Raw genomic sequence first — 22,216 nt, forward strand, 5'->3', positions numbered from 1 at the left:
AAAATAAGTGAAAAAGCAGCCAATGTCCAAAGAAAAACTTTCAAAGAGCTTCAGAAAGCCTGAAGAACTATTGCTCAGACCACTTAAAAAAAATAACTCTGGCTCCTTGGAGGCAAAATATAGAGAAATTTGGGGTGGCTCAAGACTTTTGCACAGTACTGTTCATGACAGATAACCCGAACAGATTCAGTTTAAAGATGAAAACAGAAACTGAAGCTGTGATTTCAGTTCTTTTGATGCTGAAAATGATCTGACAAATAAAATCAGAGTATTAAAGACAGCAATAAATCAAACTTTTATTTCTCCATATAGAAAAGAATTAAGTTAAATAGAGAAACAGTCCACTGAAATTGCGGCATCTCATTTTCAACCAATGGTCCTTTATACATTAACCTTTGTCCCAAAATGAAAAAAAAAAAAAAAAATGTAACAAAGTGTAAATACCGTATTCACAGTAATAAATATTGAAAACAAAATCTTTTATACATTTACATTATATATATATTTGTGTAAATATATATATATGTATATATATATATATATATATATATATAGATAGATAGATATAATCATATACAGTAAAAAGTTATTTTCAAGTTTATCAAACGTAAAATATTAAAATAAAAATGGCCAAAAACAGAATGATGATTGCATTTTTTTTCATTCCCAAGGCATCTGTAACCATGGCCATTCAGAATCTGTAATAAATAAAATGTGAATTTATCTAAAGATTGTAGTGCATCACTGTAAATTAAAAAAAAAAATTATAGTGCAAGTTCTTTTTTCTTAGGTGTAAATTAATCTTGCAAATTTCAAACTAATCCAAAAGGAATGACAACAATGAAACAGGGTGTTGACGACAACTTCTGTCTCTTCTGCACCACAACTTTCTTTGTAGTCTTGGCAGCAAATAAAGAAGAAGAAGAAAAAAAAAAAGAAAAAAAAAAAAAAAAAAAAAGCTTTCACATATATGAATCCATAGCAGATATTCAATAAACTTATTTGGCAAATAAAGGATAAACAGGAGAGAAGAAAGAACTCCACACACTCCTTACACTCAGCTCTGTCGGGATTTCCAACAAAATGAATGCATAGAAATTAATTACCAGTAGCAAGAACTAACTTAAGGGTTGTTTACTGTCATGCAGCATTTCTGAGATGCAAAGCAAGGCAGATATTGTGGATGCAAGTGTTGATGAAACCATTGGATAAATGTATACTCTGCCTGTGCTTGCACATTTCCCTGGCTTCCTTTCCCCCTCAGCAATAAGGAACGAGGGAGGGGGGAAAGCTCCCATTTCCTGTTTGTCTGCAGGCTGCTTGTTGTCTGCTGAAAGCCAGATGAGGGTCTGACTTCATCTTCACGCAAGAGCGCACATATGTGTGTGTGTGGGGTGCTTGCTTATCCTCAAACCTCTGCACCCAACTCAATGATGCCAGTCTCAATAATGGGCACTAGCTTATCTTCCACCTGTACCAGCAGGATGGTTTTGTCTATATGGGAGCGATTGGCTGGGTCTCTGCTACAAGGCACCCACCGGTGAATCACCTGCAGAGGGCAACAGAGGGAGGTGGCTTTGTGAGAGGAAGCATCAAATAAAATTTATGAAGCATTTATACAGAACAAGTAGGTCAGACAGGGTGTTATAGGCCAAAAAAATAGGGCATGTGCAAACATGATCATAATCACTAAATCACATTTACAGTACAAGAAGTCAGTGGGTGTGTAAACTGGACTGTATGAGGCAAACTAGAGCACATTTACATGTCCCAGAGTTTAAGTTATCTTTGCATGAAGATGAGCAAAGGGAAGCATGGTGCTGATGTGGTAACATCTGTTAGAAGATACTTACATGCCCTTCCATGCCCTCTAAAGGGCTCCAGTCTCTCCAGCAGGTCCTTCCTGCCCTCAGTCTCATTGTTTCGTCAGGCCACTGAAGCTCCTTCCGCTTTGATAAGTTGATGTTCTCCAGCACCTGACTCACGTCCACAATCTGAGGGGAAATCACGGAATGACAATGTTAGAACTTATGGAATCACAAAAGGACTGAGGGCTGTTACTCAAAGAAATGACACTACAAGCACACACAAACACACATAAGTTAAAGTGGACAACGATAAACACACTAGAAGTTCTCTGATTTATAAGGAGATTGAAAATTTGTTGGTAAATTATGTTTGATAATTATACCCGGACTTCTTTTATTTTGTGGCTCTGGATACACAGAATAGAGAGTATTTACAAACCTGCACTCTGTAGGAGATGTCATCTCTCCGTACTGTGCAGACAGTGGGGTTGTGTTGCTGTGGGTGTTGATGATGGTGATGGTGCTGGCTGAGAGGATCTGTCACGGTGCTGCAGAGGCTGTCGTTCCCCAGGAGGCCTACCAGTGTGTGGCGTTTGCAGGGAGGGATGCTGTGGCTGGACAGGGAGGCTGAGGGGCCGGTGGGGTCGGAGGTGGAGCCCAGCCGGAGCTGCAGAGATGGGGGGATCGTGCGCAGAGACAGTTGGCTGGTAGAGGAACGTCGGCAGGGCTCCAGACCTGTGGTGGAGGTGCGAAGTGAGGAGTGGCGGCTGCTGCCATAGCGGTATGACGACGAATGGCTGGCCACGGAGGCTCGGGCAGGGGAGTGGCGCACCAAACCCGACTGAACAGATTGGGAACTTTGACTGGTGCCTGGACGCAAAGGGGAGAACTGGCATTAGTTTTCCTGCTATGCTGTTAAAGGCAAAAAGTGATAGAGGAGCAATAGTTCTCACCCAGAGTGTGTGGCTGGTATGAGTGAGGAGGAGCAGGCGCTGAGGTGCCCCCCTGAGACATTGAGCTCTGCTGAGAGTCACCTCCTGTCCCATTCCCACTGCCACAGGACAAACCCCCTGCATCTGAGTCCTCAATATTCCCACCACTATTACAACCTGCACCACAACCTTTCCGTAATCTGAGAAGAGAAATCTTCATATTAATCTCAAATCAGACCAAAAATATACAAAAGAAATACTCAGAAAACAATATATCACCACATTTACAAAACAGGTTTTCTGAGCATAAAGCCAAACAAACCTGTGCCAGGTGCTGACAATAAAGTTGCGGATATTTCCGATGCTGATAGGGCCTCCCAGGATGTGTCCGAGCTGTGGGTGTGAGTTGCAGTAGGAGGTGGTCAGCGGGGATACGTATATCGGATATCCAATCGGCTGGTCGCAAGAAGAGTTGATCATGTTACGCAGAGCCTGCTTGGCATTCTGGATGCTCCCACGCTCAGGGTTTCTGTTTCTCAGGAACACCAGCTCCTGCTGCTGCCCTGCCCAAAGCCCTCGGACACATTCTTTATTCACCTGCAGCAGACAGCACAAGTTGGCATTAAATAACATGTCTTAACAGTATCACTAAACCATACTGAATCTGTTGCAGTCCCACCTTGATGACACGGAAGCTAAGGTATCGCCGATTGAGCATTATAATTTTATACTCGTTGGTGCCTTCATCCAGGACATGGCGCAGGGCTAGGAGTGATGGAGCATTGGACAGCACAGCGCTCCTCCAGGCAGGGTCACCCTCGTGAGCAATGACCAGGTTCTGCTGGTGAGAGGAGATGGCCTCAAAAAGAACTGCTGGCTCATCGTACTCATCGGGGGACGTGAAGTGGTCCTGACAAGACAAAAAAAAAGTGAAGAGAGATCAAATCCCAGAGTCCACGGTTTAAGACAGTTTCATCTCAGATAGGTCACGTTCAGGGTCTCACCTGGTGTAGTTTGAGAGACATTCGGATTCCAGGCACTACAACCTTCCTGAGCAGTTCCATGTCTGCAAAGATCCACTCATCTCGCACAGATGAAATGCGAAAATCTCCTTTAAATAATGCATGAAGTCCATAAAGGAAAGACTCCAGATTGCTGTAATGGAAAAAAGAAAAGATATAAGCATTATTAAGTACTCTTTATCGAGCACACAAAGAGAGAGAGAGAGAGAGAGAAAATAGGAAAATACAATTCTGAGTGTATTTACACTTTTAAATATTTGCTCTGATTCTTTTGAAAACTAAACAGGCAACATTGAAGGCCTGATTGTCACAACAAGTCAAACTCCTGTTGCTGTTTAGCTTATGTAAGCGAACTCAGTACTTGACACATTTTAACTCACGCACTCATAGTAATAAAGATTACTAAATAACCTGGACATATGATGAGCTGCTGTTCCCAGAGCTCTCCTTCCCAGCACGCACAGGCCAAAACAGAGGAGCACCAGAGGTGAGTCTTTCTCACTGTCCAGTGGCTACAAAACGAGACCAAAAAAAAAAAAAGACATGAAAGATTTTAGGGACCAGTTTTTATCTCCAAATCTTTACAAAAAAAAGTCATCTGACAACTGACGCAAACACAGCATCCCTTTGGGCAGTAACGAGATGCAATGACTTTTTAAAGAGTGATTAAAATCAAACTGCTGAAGGCATTTAAAGTCTTTGATGATCTGAAGTTTGACCACAAACTGCCACTGTCAGGCTATTAGTATATTCTTTTATTTTATTGTGACAATGAATAAATAAAATATGGTTTGTTTAAATAGCTGCATAAATGTAGTCTGGACCATTGGCCTGCTGCCCAGTAACCCCCTTTATTGTCGCTTGGGGAACAACAACTGAAGTCCTCGTTACCTTGGCCCTTCGGGAGTTGCAGTACTGGATCCAGCCCAGGTAGACGCCACAAAAACTGTCCCTGGAGACGCCTGCGAGTCGATGGTCATAGTCCTCATCGATGTTGGGATTGAAGGTGGGATCCAGGTCGACATAGTTCCTCTCTCCACATCCCCGCAGGCCATCTTTCATGGTCTCATTAGCCAGCCACTCCTCCAGTTTAGGAGAAGCAACCACATAATAGATGATACCCTGAGTCCAGAAAAGGACGAAGCATTTAGAGCTTTTAGAAATTACACATTGTGCTAAAACATTCTTTTCTTGCGTTACCCCACAAACCTTGACATAATAGGTGGTGAGGATACGTCGTAGATCAAAAACCTGCAGCATGGAGGCAGCGCTGTTATCAGTGATGCTGTAGCCCTCCAAAACATATTTGGTGACCAGCACCTCCCAGGCCAGCCAGCGCTGCCCAAAGGCAGCATTAAAGGAAAGAATGTGAGGGAGATGGCCTGGCTCGCAGCAGCAGCAGCCCTCATCTTCCTCCACCCCTTCGGTGATGGCTTCAACTTCCCTCTGCTGGCAGTAAGTTCCTATGGAGGGGAAGTCAGTATGTTAATGATGCTGCATGGGACACAAGTCAGCTCCAATCTATAAATAAATCTATAAATTTTATTATTTAAAATTTAGTGAGAATGGTGATTATCAGAATAGTTTATGTCTATTGACCCACTCATTGATTAAACTCTTTATTATCAGAGATTTAACCCAATAAACTATGTTGACACACAGAAGATGCTCTGTAATAAACACAAAGTTGCTGACAGACTGGTGATGAGTGTCATGCTCTGAGGCGTGACTCTAATTCTGTAAAATGTTCACTGTGTCACATGCTCTCAGAAGGTTTATTTTGCAGCACAAAGCTTCAGGCTGAATTTTCCAAAGTCATGATGATAAAGCACGGCCAGGTGTGTTTGGCAGGAAGATAAAATTGACTGAACAAATACGGTGGAATGCCACTTTCCTGAAATGTCTCAAATACTGCTTATAAATAATTCTAGTTTATTTTAACCTGTTTTGAAAAAACAGGTGGTCTGTATCTGTACAAATATGAATGGAGACTGAAACTGGAGATCCATAAAAATAAGAGCAAACACACTCGTATGCTGTAATCCAAATACGTCTGATACTTATTTTGCTCTATGGCAGACCTACAGCAGGAGCTGGCTGCAGAAGCTGAAGTTTAAAGTTAGCTTTGTGTTGGCACATTGCATGGATGAAAGTACTGGGCAGGCAGCACAGTGGCCTGGTGGTCCTGGGTTCGGATCCACCTTCTGGCTGGGCGGGGCTTTCTGTCTTTTCTGTGTGTTTGCATGTTCTCCTGTGCTCCAGTTTCCTCCCACAGTCCAAAGACATGCAGTTAGTAGGGTTAGGTTAATTGGTGAATCTAAATTGACTGCAGATGTGAGTGTGAATAGTTATCTGTCTCTCTCGTCACCAGCCTGACATTTGGGGGGGGGGGGGGGGGGGGGGGGGGGGGGGGTGTGTCACCAGCCTTGTGACAGGCTGGTGGCCTGCAAGGGCGTACTCTGCCTCTTGCCTATGACAGCTGGGACAGGCTACAGCCCTCTGCGACCCTGAAAAGGATAAGCGGAAGAAGATGGATGGAAAGTACTGGACACCTACACATTACACCTATGGAAGCTGCTCGGCCATGGAAACCCATACCATGAAACTCCCAGCATACAGTTTTTGAGCTGATCTTAATGCCAGAGGAGGTTTGGAGCTCTACACTTACTGAGTTAGCAAAGCACTGGTGACTTTTGCACATTACGTGCCTGAGTAACACCATTCTGCAACACTTGGAAAATAAACCGGGCTGATTATATTAACTATAGTATTGGGGGATAATAAGACCTCTTTACCATAAAACACCAGTACCATTTGCTGAATCCTTTTACCTACTTTTTTTTTTTTTGCATGACCATACATTTGTTAATAATTAATTGCCATTAATGACTAAATTCCTGCAACAGCTGGTTCCACACTTCTCACAACATATGGATCTCCTCACCTCTGAACTCCAGCCCTCGGAGCTGAAAGGTGACTAGGCCATTGCCAATCTCTATGAGATGCACTAAAGCGTTCAGGTAGTCAGAAGCCAGAATGAAACAGTCCCCAGTGCTAAAGTTTCCCCAGCGGCCCAAGAGGAGGTCTCCACAGAGGCTGTGCTGCAGGGAACGGGTAAGGTGCTCATAGAAGATGGAATTCAAATTGTTGTCGTCAGAGCCTGAGGATGGATGAATGAAAAAATGAAGCACATTAGTAAACAACACTTAACTACTTTTTTGTGCAGTCTGTGCAATCACTAGAACACACTGAGGATTTCAATTTGCCCTAAATAAATATCACAAATTAAAGCAACATGCATCAAATCACTGGTTATGATTTTAACTAAAAGACATCTCGTTACCTGGATTTCTGTCCAGCTGAGAGGCCAGTCGAGTGTTTGAGTGATCCACTCTTTTGGTGCTGTAAAAAAGCAACAAGTTTTAGAAGTGAAAGAAAATTTATATTTGACACTAAATATTTATTTATTCCTTACTTGTAGTCTCTCTCCCAGAACTTGACGGGGCGGACATAGGAGGTGATGAAGATTGCACTGCCCAGGAAGGGGTTGAGAGGAGTGGAGAAGATTGCTGACACGACAGCCTGGACAAACAGCATGGCAGAGTCTGAGAAGGCCTCAGGTCAAGGCCATTTGATAATTTTCTACAGAAAAACACTTAAATGAATATAACAGGTAGAATTTATTGCAGTGCGGCAGGTCAGCCTAAGAAACTGGTGACTCAGTCAACAGCGAAAGGATACGAGGCACAGCAAAGGGCTGAGCAAAGGCGTGGAAGGCTGAGCCCCATGTGATCTGCCAGGGGGCGATGTAGGTGTAAACAAAGTGCAGCTTATAGAACAGCTCCCACAACTTTAAAAAACAAAAGAAAGAGAAATAAAACACAACTTCAGCATAGGTAGCGGATAGATACCAGTAATATGACTCATTCATCTATGATATGATAATGTAGGCAAGTCTCTTGCATAGAATCAGATAGAATAGTTGTTGAAACCATTAAAAATATTCCTCTCACCTTGCTGAAAATGATAGACATGAGGAAGAGGTCAAGCAGCAGTGTCTCAGACAGATGACGATAGTCAAAGGTGAAGAGGAGGACGGTGAAGAGGATCGTCACATACTGGTACGTAGGACTGCTGTAGCAGGAGCGAAGCAGTTTCAGGCCTGCCACTGTGATCATCAGAGCGCCGATCCTTCAGCAGCAGTAAAAACAAATTTTAAAATCCAGTTTTGTTTAACTAGCATGCATACAAACATACATTACTCAAAAAGTTAACAATCAGAGAAAAATCCACAAAAAGACACTGGAAAATATCAAGAGTCCTCACTCTGTGTCGAGTCTCTTTGGGCTGGCCAGCTCTCTAGCGCTGCGGCTCAGCTCGTTGAGGATAACGAGTGGATAGAGAACGTTCTTTTCCACAAACAGCAGCCACACGTGCAGCTTTTCAAACCACATCACATGAGCCGCATCTGGCAAGAGAGGCAAATCAATTAAGATGCAAAAGCACATGAAAAAGAAAAGAGCAAAGAAAATACTAGATGTTTATTTTTCATTTGTTTTTCAGTGTGACTCAGAAACAAAGTAATGCTGCTGAGGGGATGTGTGTAATTGACTGTACGTACCCCTGACTTCAAACTGATAGTACTCCTTGGTTTTGAGCAGAGGGTGAGAGAAGCAGTGCCAGGGTAGCTGTTTGCGAACTTGAGGCAGCAGATAGTGGGTGAGCAACCCCACTGCCCCCAGCAGAGCATACAGGACATAACTGAGGAAAGGCTGAGGGAACACAGAGATGCAATAATGCTTACAGTTTGTGTCTGATGGTTTTAAGATAAGCACATAAGGAAAAAAAAAAACATTAAAATCATCATCAGTGGAATGTAATCACACTGTAGTTTGACAGCACACATTATATTTGATTTTCTGTTTTCTGTACCTGCAGCGCTATGAATACTGTGCTGACATGGATGGCGAAGTAAAGGACAGCAATGACCACACAGACGATCAGGTCTGACTGCAGACGCTCATTCTAAACAATGGAAAAGGAACATGGATCAAAAATCATTCTGTTTTAACTCTTTAATTTTAACAGCTGAAACTGATTTTGTATAAACGACCATGCTCTCTCTTTAATAAGAAAAGCGTCAATGATTAACTCACCACCGAAGCCCTCAGCTTCTCTGGCAGGGGGTCCTGCACCTCTGACAGGGGGTCCTCTGGATTCTTGTCTTTTAAATTGGGTAAAATCTTGGACTGTATCAGCGAGCTGTAAATCAAGGATAAGAAAATATTACCCAGTTTGAACACCATCAACCTCCTGTGAGAGATTATACAGTCTGAAGAAATGTACGCTCATCCTCAGTTAACACGACAACCATTTGGTAAAGTAGTGTTAAGCTATCTGAACTGAGCATTTTAGAAAATCCCCATCTGAGATAATCCACAGAATATGTTTGAGTAGAGAGGTCGCACATAACTCTTTAATGTGGATTTCTCTCTTGCAGACATGGAGGTCAAGCAGTTAATGGAAAATCCTTTTTTGTGACCCCTTTTTTGCCTACTTAGGAACCAGATGGGTGAGTTTCACACATCCAACCATGAGGACCATGAGTTTTAAAAACATGAACTGTTTTATTGCAGAGTCTTTACAGTACGATATAAAGCTTCTTGAGGTGACTGTTTGTTGTGATTTGGCACTATATAAATACAATTGAATTGAATTTGACTTTAACAAAGTATATCTGGGTGAGGTCGGTGGTGCGTGTCTGTAAACTTACAGGAGGACAGAGGGGTCACTGCTTTGCCGACTCAGGTGGTAAGACACTGCCACCAAGAGGCCACAGAACACAGAAAATAGCACAGGGATGTGATGTGGCTCCCAGGTCTCCTGGAATAGAGTGAGACAAGGATTTAACACACTCCTGAATGTCTGACTTTATGTTGCTGATGTGTTTACATAAAGGGTTAGTTTCCAAAGATCTTCACATACTTCATCTATATTGTTCACATAGATGAAGCCTGATGTCCCCCAAACTACTGGATGGGCTACCACAAAATATTTCACAGACAGATCCCGACAATGGGGGCTTTTCCCAAAAAGACCCAAAAATCTCAAAAAGGCTTCTGGAGGAGCTACAAGTGAGGAAAACACGCATGTGGAAGCCTTTCATTCAGTGGCATATCTTTAAATGCTGCTCCTCCATATGTGACACAGCTTATTCCCCTAGGGCTTACTTTGTTGCTGTGAATATAGATCAGCAGCTAGTATAACATGAGATGAAATATAACATGCCATCATGTTTTATGTGCTAAATCTAACACATTAGAATTTACAGGGTTGTTTATTTGCAAAGAGGTTTGGCGTCACTGAAAGCAGAAGCTAGGCTATTGTTTTTTGTAATTTTATAGTCAACACCGACATCTGGATGCAGTTATGTATACTATACAGTAATGATGCTTTACTTATGTACATGAATAAAAGTGTCTTGTATAAGCTTTCAGGCCTCTCTTCTGTGGAACCAGCTCCCAGTTTGTTTTTGGGAGACAGACACCCTCTGTGTTTATACACCACTCTGCATTTAATCATTAGTTAGTATTAATTTCTGGCTCTCCTCCACAGCATGTCTTTTGTCCTGTATCTCTCCCCTCACCCCCAGCCAGTAGTGGCAAATGGCTGCCCCTCCCTGAGCCTGGTTCTGCCAGAGGTTTCTTCCTGTTAAAAGGCAGTTTTTCCTTCCCATTGTCACCAAGTGCTTGCTCAAAAGGGATCGTGTGATTGTTGGGTTTTCTCTATTGTTGTATGGTCTTTACCTTGCAATATAAAGTGCATTGAGATGACAGCTGTTGTGATTTGGTGCTATATAAATAAAACTGAAATGAACTGAGTTCATCTGCAGCTGCAACTCTTCTATGCTTGTGTCTCTTCATCATCATCTCTCTCTCTCATCCTCACTGGGTGGAACAGATGCAAGTAAAGGAAGCAACGAGACTCATTGGCATAATGAAAAGCAACTAGTGTATCCTGGTGACTGGTGATTTGTCCTTTAGTGCACGCTGACGTTCACAATTTTTACTTCTGAGTGATGTTGACAATGATTGGATGGATTGAAATAAAATAAAATATTCATGTTCTCCTCACAATGCAAAAAACGGAATCAGGTACCCCCCCCCCCCCCCCCCCCCAGTTTGCTGACTTTTTTTTTCTTATAACCAGATATCAAGAAAACCTCCTACTTGCTGTGTTCAGTGCTCATTAGTCATTGTTTGCTCTCACCTTCAGAGCTCCATAGCAGAAGCCGTAAAGCAGAGTGACAGTGACGATGCTGCGCAGGATGCTGTACAGTGCTGACAGAAGGCTTGTAGAGGCTGCAGAGTGAACAGGAAGGATGCCAGCAATGAGAGCACTCAAACTGACAACAACAAGGGCAGTCAGAATGCAAATCAGCACTATGGCCTCTTATGAAGCCTGGTATATCATCATAATGTATACAGTAAAGCAATGTGGAAAGTGTCTGTTGTCTCATCCCGTAGAGGTCAAAGTCACCCCTGCAGAGAGGTTGTGCAGCTAAAAGTTACTCACCATTGCCCCCGAACACATGGATGTCCAGCTGCTCGAAGAGGTACATGACGAATGTGTTGACTTGTGGTAGCAGCCCCACAAAGAAGATGATGGGAAAACACAGAGTGAAGACTGCAGGGAGAAGCAAGCAAAGCAAAATTAAACACATTTATCATCCTATAATTCTGTAATTTTCAGAAATCACCTTTCAGATAGAGGAGACAATCAAATATTACTGGTTCATAATAGTGAACAGTAACATCTCCAAGGACACTGCAGCAATTATTATTGATTGTGGGTTGACAAAAGGAGCTCTTAATATGTACAACCCCCCCCCCCCCCCCCCAAAAAAAGCATTGCTCTTAGCAGAGATTTGTTGCTCACATACAGTCTGCACTTTATGACCATTTTGCACAAATCAATGGATCAGGTCCTGGAAACCTATTTTATCAATCTGCTTATGTATTCATTTTTTTTGTCTGTGATCCCTCACTTGTGTGCACTGATTAGAATTTAATCTTGCAACACACACAGATCTTACAACAACTGCTGGTTTATTCGGTTACTCTCGGTCAAAACCAATAAAACCACATCAGTAGACTCCTGAAATTTTACTGTTAAAATTTTTTAATAAATGATACTGAAGATGCATTTTGAAAGTTGCTTATTTAGTCATGAATATTTTGTCATATAAAGTACTTGTGACTACTTGCGATATAAGCAAACCTTTCAGGGCCTTTAATATGTTTACTTACAACCTTTAAAGCATTTCCTGGCCTGCATTCAGCCTCCAGCTTTTGCACATATACATAAATGAACTGAATTGCTTAAATTTCATTAAATCACTTCTAAAAGCTCTTTTTTAAAAACCTGGATTTTTTTTATTCATTTATTTTTTTTAATTTTGGGGAGTTTCTCTGTGACTTTGTTCTAAATGCTGATTATTATTCATAGTGTACAAACAGGCAACAGGGCAGTGTACTTACCTATGACGAGGTCCCTTGCAGAGGTGAGCACCAGGGAGCTGGTGAGTGCAACTCCATACAGGGTGAAGCGGGAGGAAGTTGTCCGCAGGCTGCCGTAGTGGAGCAGCCAAATGAGGCCACAGCACAGGCAGAAATAGACAGGCCGGCTGTATGCTATGATACGATTATGGCCCTGCAGGGACAAGGGTATGATGATACAAACGGATCATTAGAGAAGCATTTTTTGTGGTTCAATACAGTCCAGGATTTAGAAGACATACCCAAGTGTATTAAAATAAACTAATTTACTAATATGGTAGGAACATTTCTTTTCCATTTTTCTTACATTTCCAAATTACAATTGTAAGCTGTGCTTGTATTTGTTAAGCATGATAAAAAACAAAAACATACTGCTAATATGTGCCTTCATGGTAAACCTTGGATAACAGCAAAAATCAGTAACTGCTAAGTATAATAAAATGATCATTCTAACAATCATCCCTTAAAGGTGTAGGCCTTGGGGAGAGTGACACAGGTATAAAGAGAAATAGCATCAAGTGTAAGGTTACACAGGAGGAGGAGGATGCATATCTGCAGCGTGCAGGTTGCAGCCCAAGAGGCTATAAGCTGTCCTGCTTTTCCATTCTGGGAGGTAGTGGCAGTTCACGCACCACCAATCAGATTAAAAAGACACCCCCCCGAAATGTTGAGAAATGGAAAGGAAAAAAAGTCCTTGAGGTGAGATGAGAGGACACCGAGGGGGAGAGAGAGAGAGAGAAAGAGAGAGAGAGAGATAAAGACAAAGAGTGAGTGAGTGAGCTGTGGTCTAAACTCTGACCAGCTATTTAAAGCTTGTGCCTGCAGCTGAGTATGAGCTGCATTAATAAAAGACGCCGTTTCAGAGCAGGCCACTGATGCAAGGGAGGGTGGAAAACCCAGACTCACTGTGGGGTGGGGGTGGGGGCATCATTTTTCAGGACCACACCAAAGCCAAAAAAAAAAAAAAATCTACTGGATAATAACTACAGATCACATAGCACACGAAAGGAATCTGATTCTCTTTACCCGTATTACATAAAATCTGTTGTATTTAATCTTGTTTAGATGCCAATTTTTTATGTCACTCTGTTATAATGATTTTAAATGACATTTACTTACATGACGAGGGGAAGAGGAGTCTGGTTGAACACTCTGTAGTGTGAAGAAAGGCACAATTGAAATTATAATGCTGGCATACCTTGTACAAACATGTAATTACAAACAGTTCTGAGGACGTAAAGTAATAAATTATTTTTATCTCGGAAACAGCAGTTCTCTTAAAGACATACCAAACTTTCTATGACTAAACATGTTTTGCAGCTTTTAAACTGCTTCTTTGTAGCAGTGCTTGTCTGTTGGACTTCATAACGATTGAATCCACCCAGGTTATGCTGTAAACCTAGCTACTCACCTTTAGTAAGGAATACTGGCAGCTTGCAATGACGAGGCAGAACTGAAAGACCCAGATATCAGTGAAGAAGCCATGAACCAGCAGCACTGAACCCAGAAAGGCCACAAGGACAGCCAGCACCACTGCCAGCACATTCTCTAAAACCTCACGGTTCCTGTAACAAACAAGATAAGTCAACTCACAGGTACTTCAAGTAGTTTTTGGACATCAAAATCACTTTTTTCTAATGCTTACTATGCTAATCAGGTCTGAAACACATCAAGAGAATATTCCTAAAGGGCTCTATTCTTGACACAGAGAGAAGGAAGACTAATTAGAGAAGAACAAACTCTTCCAAAGACTGGGATCAACAAATGAAGAATGGTCAATAGCTCTGCTTTAATTGGCAGCATGTGGTGATGGGTCAGCAAACTGGAGCGATTTAAATGGATAATATTGACCGAAGAGATCCATCTGGCGCTTTAAAAAACAGAAATCAAAAATCAATTCTTTCACTGCTAGTTGTGGTCATTCTTTTCGGTGCTGTTGAGAAGCTTACAGCTAGAGAAGTCTGACTGACTCCCACATAAAGATAATTACAGACAAGAGACACAAAGCAGAGACTCCAAATCCACTAATAAGATGAATGACTTCAATTTCACAAAGCCCCAACAATGTGGTTGATTTTCTTGCCGAATCCAGAAACAGAATGACAAATGACAAACAGTGCTGTGCAAAAGTCTTGAGCCACCCTTCAGTTCTTTATATTTTGCAACAAAAATGTGAAGTGGGTGCAGTGATTTATTGAAACATGCAAACATAAATGAAATATAGAATATAGGGGAAAAGCAAAGTTGGTACAATTCTAACAAACTTGAAAGTCAATATTTGGTATGACCACCTTTATTCTTCAACACAGCCTGAACTCTCTTAGGCAGCTTTTTTTAGTTTCTTTAATTTGTCTTCAGGAATAGTTCTCCAGGCTTCTTGAAGGACATTCAAAGCTCTTCTCTGGATGTTGGCTGCCATTTGTTCTGCTCTCCATCCCACCCAGCTTCAATAATGTACTGGCTCTGTAGAGGCCAACCCACGACTGCGTTCTACTGTGTTTTTCTAGCCAGGTATGGTTTTATTGAATTGGCAGTGTATCCAGGATCATTGTCATGCTTAAAAATGAAGCCGTTACCAATCAGACACTTTCCAGTTGATATTTCATGACTTTTAGATACTGTTCATTTGCTGTCAGTGGAAAAAGACTTCTTCTGAAAATGGTCAGGTACGAGGACTGGACTGGAAATGAGTGGAAAAGCAGCCAATGTCCAAAGAAAAACTTTCAAAGACCTTCAGCATGCCCGAAGAACTATTGCTCAAGACCACTTTAAAAATTACAAGAAAGGCTGGCTCCTTGGAAGAAAAATAAACTGCTCAAAAAAAATAAATAAATAAAAAAGTAAAGAAACACTTTTAATCGGAGTATAGCATGAAATCAATTAAACGTCTGGGATATTGATCTGGTCAGTTAAGTAGCAGAGGGGGTTGTTAATCAGTTTCAACTAAAATTAACAACAGGTGCACTAAAGGGGAAACAATGAGACAACTCCCAAAACAGGAATGGTTTTACAGGTGGAGGCCACGGACATTTTTTCCTCCTCATCTCTCATCACATTTTCTGACAGTTTTTTCACTAGTTTGGCATTTGGCAAGAGTCAGTGGCACTACTGGAAGCATGAGGAGATACCTGGAGCCCATGAATGTGCTTGTATGGCGTGGTCCTCACCATGCAAGCACATGTGGGCCACACAAACTACTGAATTGCTGCTAACACATTACCCTGTCCATATCAGTATAGATATCCAGCATGATTTTTTTCCCACTGAGATCTGATGCGTTTTCAAAGTGTTCCTTTAATTTTTTTTGTGCAGTGTATAATGAAATGAGGGGTGCCTCAAAACTTTTGCACAGTACTGTAGATCACCATAATGGATTTTGAGTTTATTATATGAAGACATGACAACTGCAGGAAACAGCTGAGCAAAAATGTTTACCATGGAAAGTGAATATTTATATCTTCAAATAGAATATGATAACCCTACGAGTCATTTCTACTGAATTTCCCCTTATTTGTCAAGAACAGGCACAAAACAGACAACAGCCTGCAACAGCAGGAACATGTAGACATTTATGTGTTTAAAGTATGATTAGTTCATTTTGAGTTGATTATGAATCTGATCCAGTCCTTATAGTTGACATATTTGCCTACATTATTTCTAAATTATCAGTAATATCAGTAAGTTACCTGGTGCTTTGTAAAAATGTAGCTGGAGCAGATGGACATGACCTGTTGTGAAGCCCTACCTGTCAAACAGCGCCAGCAGAGTAAGTCGGTCAAAATGCAGGCCGACCCACAGGTAGGGGAGAAGCCACAAACGGTAGTACTGCTTCGCTTTCCCAGCTGCAGCGGCGCCTGCAGTGTCCTCTTGTCCCAGTGGTGCATCCTGGAGCTCCGGGCTCAGATCTCCGTCCTGCTGCTCCAGCAGTTCTGGGTCCATAGTCAGCAGACGGTTCAAACGGATCTGAGGGAGGGAGATCTATCCCACAATCAGAAAAATGGCCAAAAACATGATTTGGAATGAAGAAAATAACAACAATAACAAAGCTTTATAAGCCTTAAATATTTTCTATGCATGTAATTACATTTTTTTAAGATTTTGGCTTTCACACAGGATAAAGATTACATCATAATATCCCACTCTTCAGATCATATGAACTGTTATTGCAGACAGTGGTTAGACAACACCAGATAACCACTTAAAACTAGTTTAAACTCATAGAAGAGCTGGTAGACAGTGCAGTTATATTAAAGTTGGTATAACATGATAGAGTTTCAGTCTGAGGAAAAACAGGAACAACATCCAATAAAACAACAAAAAAACAAAACAAAAACAAAACAACAACAACAAAAAAACCTGCTTGCATCTGGCAATATTCCAGGAATAATATACAAAACTGACAACCTGCTTTATTATTGTATGTCACCTGTCTCCCTTTTTCATAAACATACAAATACACACGCGCACGCACACACACGCCAAGAGGAGCTCACTGCTTGGGTACACACCAGGTCATGAGGGTAAAAGCGAACTGAGGTAGAACTGGAGAGGTGGGAGTCGGTATCCCTGCAGGGAATTAGACAAAATGAGAACACTGATGAGAGAAAAGCATCTGCTGCACTTATTGTATTAAATCATGATTCATTTCCTGATGACCTCAAACTAAATAACCAATAGGCTATTTGCTGCTTTTGTACTGCACAGTCATGTTTCCCTTTTAAGACTCAATTCCATTACAAAAAAAAATCCTCTTGTCCAATAACTGTTGGAGACCTGAGGAACTCACATCACAGACTAACAAAATATGCAACACCACAGTCAAGAAAAGGTGAGCTTGATAACTGGACAAAATATTACCCCCCCCAGACACACAGACACACACACACACACACACACACATTTATTTCCATTTAAATAAAGATAAGTGATCTTATTTCAAATACATAAAATACATTGCAGTTTCCTTTCACATGCAATGCAGACAAAAAAAAAAAAAAATGCATCGGGGCATGTGTTGTGGTGTTTAAATCCTTTAAAGTTTAATAAGATGATTAAGATTTCTTTCACTTCTAAAAGCATTACATTAAATATGAAGCTATAACCATCATCAACATTTCTTATATTAGAATAAACACTGGAAACAAGTAAAAAGTGCTAGCATGCTTCAGAACAAAAGGTAACAGAATCCATCTATGAGAAACTTTCTTAGTGCTGGCAGGTGCTAATCGGTCTGTGTTTAATCAATCATGTCATAGCTCTTTAAAGAAAACAGCTAAGTTATGATTAAAACACAACAGGCTCGGGTCGTATGTTGTCATCTAAAATCCCGCTAAACAAATCAGGTGATCATTCTGACACTAACCATATGTTATTGGAGGCTCGTCTGGTTGCAGGTTCAAAATTGACCAGCGACATGTCACATCCGCCAGCCTCGTATAAGGAGGGAGTGAACTTTCCTGGAGGCACACAACAACAAAAAGAAAAGCACATTCAATCCACGGAAATCACAAGCAGAGCGTGACGTCGTCTGTAGAAATAATTTAATTCACCTTCATGTTTACATGCAGAGAATCAGATGAATTTGACAATATTGCTGTATTCATCTGAGCTAAATGAGATTATGCAGTGAAAGTGCCTCCTCTGTAAGCAAGTTACTCATTTCCTGCTGGTCTTGACAAGTGGTCAGATTGTTCCTACTGCATGCCTGTTGCTTCAGAGAAGTTTTATTCCACTGTGAATACTGTTAAAAGAAACCTCTTAACCCTTTATAGGTGGCATATTTTAAATGTTTCATTTGCAAGTCAGTGAAGTTACCATATTTGGTTCCTTGCCCATAAGTGGTAAAAAAAAAATTCCAAGAAGTGCAGAAGAAAAACACATATGGTGAAAGGAACATGTCTTTTAGAACATGTTCCTTTCACCATGTAACAGTTTCATTACATCACTTTTTTAGAACATTACGACATACACATTATAACTTTATACAACATTAGGCCATTTCTTCAAGACCACATTCTTCTTAACCTCACTGAGGCACGGGTGTCTATAAAGTCTGTTGAAATGACCAAAAACAGTCAGTTGCCCTACAAAGGGTTAAAGACAGACCTAAAATATCTACAATATTGGATTAAACCTTTCTGTTTGGGTATATATATAAAATGTTACTATACTAAAGCGGTTCTTCTGCTCCTGTTAATGAAACCTCACATGCAGTCTAAACACTGAATGTAATGGGCATTAAAAGTGTGGGGAAAACACAATTTAAAAAAAGGCCAAGCTGGATGCTTAAAATATTTTTTGTACATTTTCTGCCTCTCTGTCAGTGAAATTAGGAGTCCTGCAAAACAAAATTCACTTTCAGGAATTTGTAACGGCCCTTAAATGGATTTCAGTTAAGGACGTGCCCCCCTGTGCAATGCATCTGGTATGATGAAACTGTCAGAAAAATATCCTGAAAAATATCCAATTGCTCAAAGATGTCCCATGAACCACATCTTCACTGGAGTATTATCATAATCACCTCAATATCTAGAGTGTATAAAACCCTGCATGAAGCCATTTTCAGACTATCCTACGTAGATAGACAAAATCATGTGATTAGCACACACACACACACACACGCGCACACACACATTCATGAAGACCATGCAGTGTGTCACAACAGTAATCTGCTTCTGGTCTAATTATCTGGTTCAGATAAAGAGTGTATGACAGCTTTTACACAACCGCTACTTTTCCTTGATGTACTGTGTTAATGTAAACATACTTATCTACAGACATCTATAGCAATCTGTAACACTGCTGTCAGCTCTGGGGACAGGTATGTGCTATCCTGTGACCAAAGGGTAACATCAATATCCCAGTGAGGCCAAGTATTAGCTACAGACACAATATCACAGACAGAGATAAATGGAGCATGGATAATGGCGCTGTGCTTTGACTGATTACAACAGTTCACCGACTGTGGATAATAGGGCTCCGCTATGACTGACGGCCATAGTCATATCTGTGACAGCTCTCTCTGAGCAATTCCAAAATATCAAGCAGCCCAAATCAGGAACATACCAGAAAATACAGGTCTTACAACAAAATGCTCAGATCTGTCACCTCTCCATGAGCTACCCATCGAACACTCTCCCACAAGAAACTCTTTCCTAACGGCTCAGCTCTCTTCATGAACTCCCTACCGAAGTCATCCTGCAAGCTGGTGGCACCAACAGTTGAGGCCTTGTCCTGAGAACCCTCCAGGTGTGTGCTTCCATTCCTGGCCAGCAGGGAGGTGCTTGCACTCAGCACTGTAACCTGGGATGAGGTTCTGGATGGCTGACTTTTCACCTGGGAAGTAGAAGGCTGGGAGGCCTGGCTGAGAGCCTCCTGAAGACTGTTGGGAGGAGAAGGGAGAAGGGGAGGATATGAGAAGTGGTGGAGTCTGGGGGAGTGGGTGTTGATATTGCTGATACACAACATTAAAAGGTGAGCGGGATGTGACATGGGTAGTTTTACAATAGTGGGATCTGATGTGGTGTGCACATGCTGGTTGTCACAGTGGAGAAACCCCAATTTAGGGGCAAAAATAAGAGACTTTAACAAACAACATGGCTCCTCTGTGTGTGAACTTTACACTTAAACAAAGTTCAGTGACTTGTAGTAGAGGCTTCAGGCTAATATTTAGCCCTCAACACAATAATCATCATCACTTTTTCTGTTTACTTTAAAACCATTACAAATGGGCCTCAATCACGACAGACATGGTTTAGATTTTGCTCATGTCTAGTGCACAAGTAAGAGCATTAAGTGAAAAAGCTATAGGGAGTGAAGGGACAGTGAAGGGGTGGATGGATCAGTGGAAGAGGGAATGATTTTGCATTTTGTAAATTTATTGACCCCTGGCAGGCTGCACACTTGCTTTCCTTCCTTCACATTTTTTAAGGCTCAGAATTTAGAAATGAGATCTTGTAAGACAGATGAAAGAAATCAAAAAGCCTTGCCTAGAGGTGAGTATCTGCTGGTAGTTGTACAACCAAACTGGAATAATTATAGAGACCTTGGAAGAACCTGATGCTCATCCACAGAATTATACTGGTGGAACATAAACTGCTGCTTTCCATCTCTGAGTAGTTCTTTTTAATCATACTACAAATGGAGGACTATCCGTTCATTTGTAGTATTCTGCTGGGAAGCAGCCAATCATGGGAGGCCAGAAAAGATTAAAACAATTGTCCACACAAGACACTAACTTTCAGAGTTAGATCTCATATACAGGGTGCTAAAGACCCATGTAGTTTAACACTGGCTAAACTGGTGTAGAGATGTGATTTGCATCCATAATAAGCTTAATGAAATCTTAAAATCTATACTTATCCTAATGTGATTAGGAGAGCCACAACACTGGAATTTCATGACAAAAAGACACTGATTATATATAAAAAAGTTAGAATTGAAAAAAACTGGTGGATGCATTAAAACGTGTTTCTTCAGTGTGCTGAAAAACTGTTTTAAAAAGCTGGGCTCTCAAAATCTAAGAGCAGCTAGAGAGTATCACAGTTACAAATAAAAACAATTTGATCATGTTGGGAAATACTGCAGACTTGTTTTTTTGTTGTTGTTTTTTTAATTAATGATCAATATAATCACTCACTCTCTGCACAGAAAGTTCTTTCCAAAGGGCAGAGCAATGCGATACAGGGGGATGTCTGTCTTACTGAACAAACCATGAGCACATCTGAGAGCAGGCGGTGTGTCAGCCAAGTAGATTAGTCAAACCTTGTGGCCTTGTGCCTTTGAATTTGTAAGGACTCCATTCTTTGATCCAAAATGGGGAATTTAAAAGATTAGATGGTATGACAACAGGATAAAGACAGAAGTCTTGAGAAAAGGAGGACCAAAGAAACCACATGCAGAGTGGAGACACCAGTCCAGTCATAAACGATGTCCTGTTTGATGTCATGCACAGCAAGAAGATGCAAATTGGTGGAGATGTGGGACAGGAAAGAGTGCTACCTGGTCACATGCTCATTCCAGGCAACACAACAACAGAAATGACTCCCTGCTCTATGCACGCCCTACCTGAGAGGGGATCCAATGAGGGAGGTGGGTGGGGTGGGGTTACTCCCAGCGTTGTGTCGCCGCCGCACCGCCTGCCGACGAAATGTGCTACGTTCGCGACGAAATATGACCGTCTCCTCACTTCCTGGGGCTGTCATGATGAGAGACATCATTGGCCAGTTAGACTGGATGAGTTTCCTTTCTTTATGAGACCCTTATGTGGAAACCAGGGGATGATTTTTCCGTGTGTTACCGCTGGTTTGAGCTACATTTTAATTACAAAATGACGTACAGACCAACACTGAAAGACATTAATGACCTAGTCACTGAAACACAGATGACAACATCCACCATTTCTTTTCCAGGTAGCCATATCATGCACCTTACTCTTTTCACAAATGTTCTTCTTGTGCCTTAATTATCACAGTAAAATGCACATGAAAATATTCCCCAAAATGATCTCTGTACAATACCAAAATATGATACATTTTAAAAATGTAAGTGCAGCATTTAAACCATGCCCGGTAACTTCTGCTGAGAAGCACATACTCTGTTCTGATCATGCGGAACTTGAAGGATAATGGCAAAAACAATGAATTTTGCTGGTACAGCATTACTTGATCTGGTATGACCAGCAGCTCATTTTAACTAAAGTTAGCACATCTGCTAAAAAGATTTAGCCTGTTTGCTTCTTGCACTTGTCTTCTGAGAAAACGCTCCAAAAGTCAATTGGTGATATGCTGAAACAGTAGGTCAAACAGATAAGTCTAATAAAAGCATCAAAATGACTCAGCATTTCCCAGCTAAACTTAGGTAACTCCTGCTAAATTTAGTTAGCATTAACCCCTGGG

General features: G+C 41.3%; 1 protein-coding gene across 2 annotated transcripts in view; it reads right to left on the reverse strand.

Moving 5' to 3' along the window:
- Window positions 1-262: 262 nt before the first annotated feature.
- The window catches only part of pcnx1 (pecanex 1), a 31,911-nt gene continuing 9,957 nt past the window's right edge, over window positions 263-22,216 (reverse strand). Inside the window, exons 7-36 of one of the 2 annotated variants that reach the window (XM_030718782.1) lie at window positions 21,387-21,516; window positions 19,508-19,701; window positions 17,683-17,776; window positions 16,829-16,886; window positions 16,066-16,283; window positions 13,732-13,885; window positions 13,440-13,472; window positions 12,303-12,474; window positions 11,338-11,448; window positions 11,032-11,123; window positions 9,536-9,645; window positions 8,919-9,024; window positions 8,695-8,787; window positions 8,384-8,534; window positions 8,089-8,230; window positions 7,776-7,953; window positions 7,504-7,612; window positions 7,238-7,367; window positions 7,106-7,164; window positions 6,707-6,922; window positions 4,972-5,225; window positions 4,654-4,884; window positions 4,174-4,274; window positions 3,745-3,895; window positions 3,420-3,650; window positions 3,063-3,337; window positions 2,762-2,940; window positions 2,248-2,678; window positions 1,854-1,994; window positions 263-1,549 (exon numbers count right to left, since the gene is read on the reverse strand). In XM_030718782.1, coding sequence (XP_030574642.1) covers window positions 1,409-1,549; window positions 1,854-1,994; window positions 2,248-2,678; window positions 2,762-2,940; window positions 3,063-3,337; window positions 3,420-3,650; window positions 3,745-3,895; window positions 4,174-4,274; window positions 4,654-4,884; window positions 4,972-5,225; window positions 6,707-6,922; window positions 7,106-7,164; window positions 7,238-7,367; window positions 7,504-7,612; window positions 7,776-7,953; window positions 8,089-8,230; window positions 8,384-8,534; window positions 8,695-8,787; window positions 8,919-9,024; window positions 9,536-9,645; window positions 11,032-11,123; window positions 11,338-11,448; window positions 12,303-12,474; window positions 13,440-13,472; window positions 13,732-13,885; window positions 16,066-16,283; window positions 16,829-16,886; window positions 17,683-17,776; window positions 19,508-19,701; window positions 21,387-21,516 — 4,685 coding nt within the window. In that variant the 3' untranslated portion in view covers window positions 263-1,408. Of the gene's footprint in view, window positions 1,550-1,853; window positions 1,995-2,247; window positions 2,679-2,761; window positions 2,941-3,062; window positions 3,338-3,419; window positions 3,651-3,744; window positions 3,896-4,173; window positions 4,275-4,653; window positions 4,885-4,971; window positions 5,226-6,706; window positions 6,923-7,105; window positions 7,165-7,237; window positions 7,368-7,503; window positions 7,613-7,775; window positions 7,954-8,088; window positions 8,231-8,383; window positions 8,535-8,694; window positions 8,788-8,918; window positions 9,025-9,535; window positions 9,646-11,031; window positions 11,124-11,337; window positions 11,449-12,302; window positions 12,475-13,439; window positions 13,473-13,731; window positions 13,886-16,065; window positions 16,299-16,828; window positions 16,887-17,682; window positions 17,777-19,507; window positions 19,702-21,386; window positions 21,517-22,216 lie in introns of both variants that reach the window. The other variant, XM_030718781.1, reaches the window with a different exon arrangement.

This window comes from Archocentrus centrarchus, chromosome 22, assembly GCF_007364275.1.
Source record: "Archocentrus centrarchus isolate MPI-CPG fArcCen1 chromosome 22, fArcCen1, whole genome shotgun sequence".
NCBI classification, from domain to species: Eukaryota; Metazoa; Chordata; class Actinopteri; order Cichliformes; family Cichlidae; genus Archocentrus; species Archocentrus centrarchus.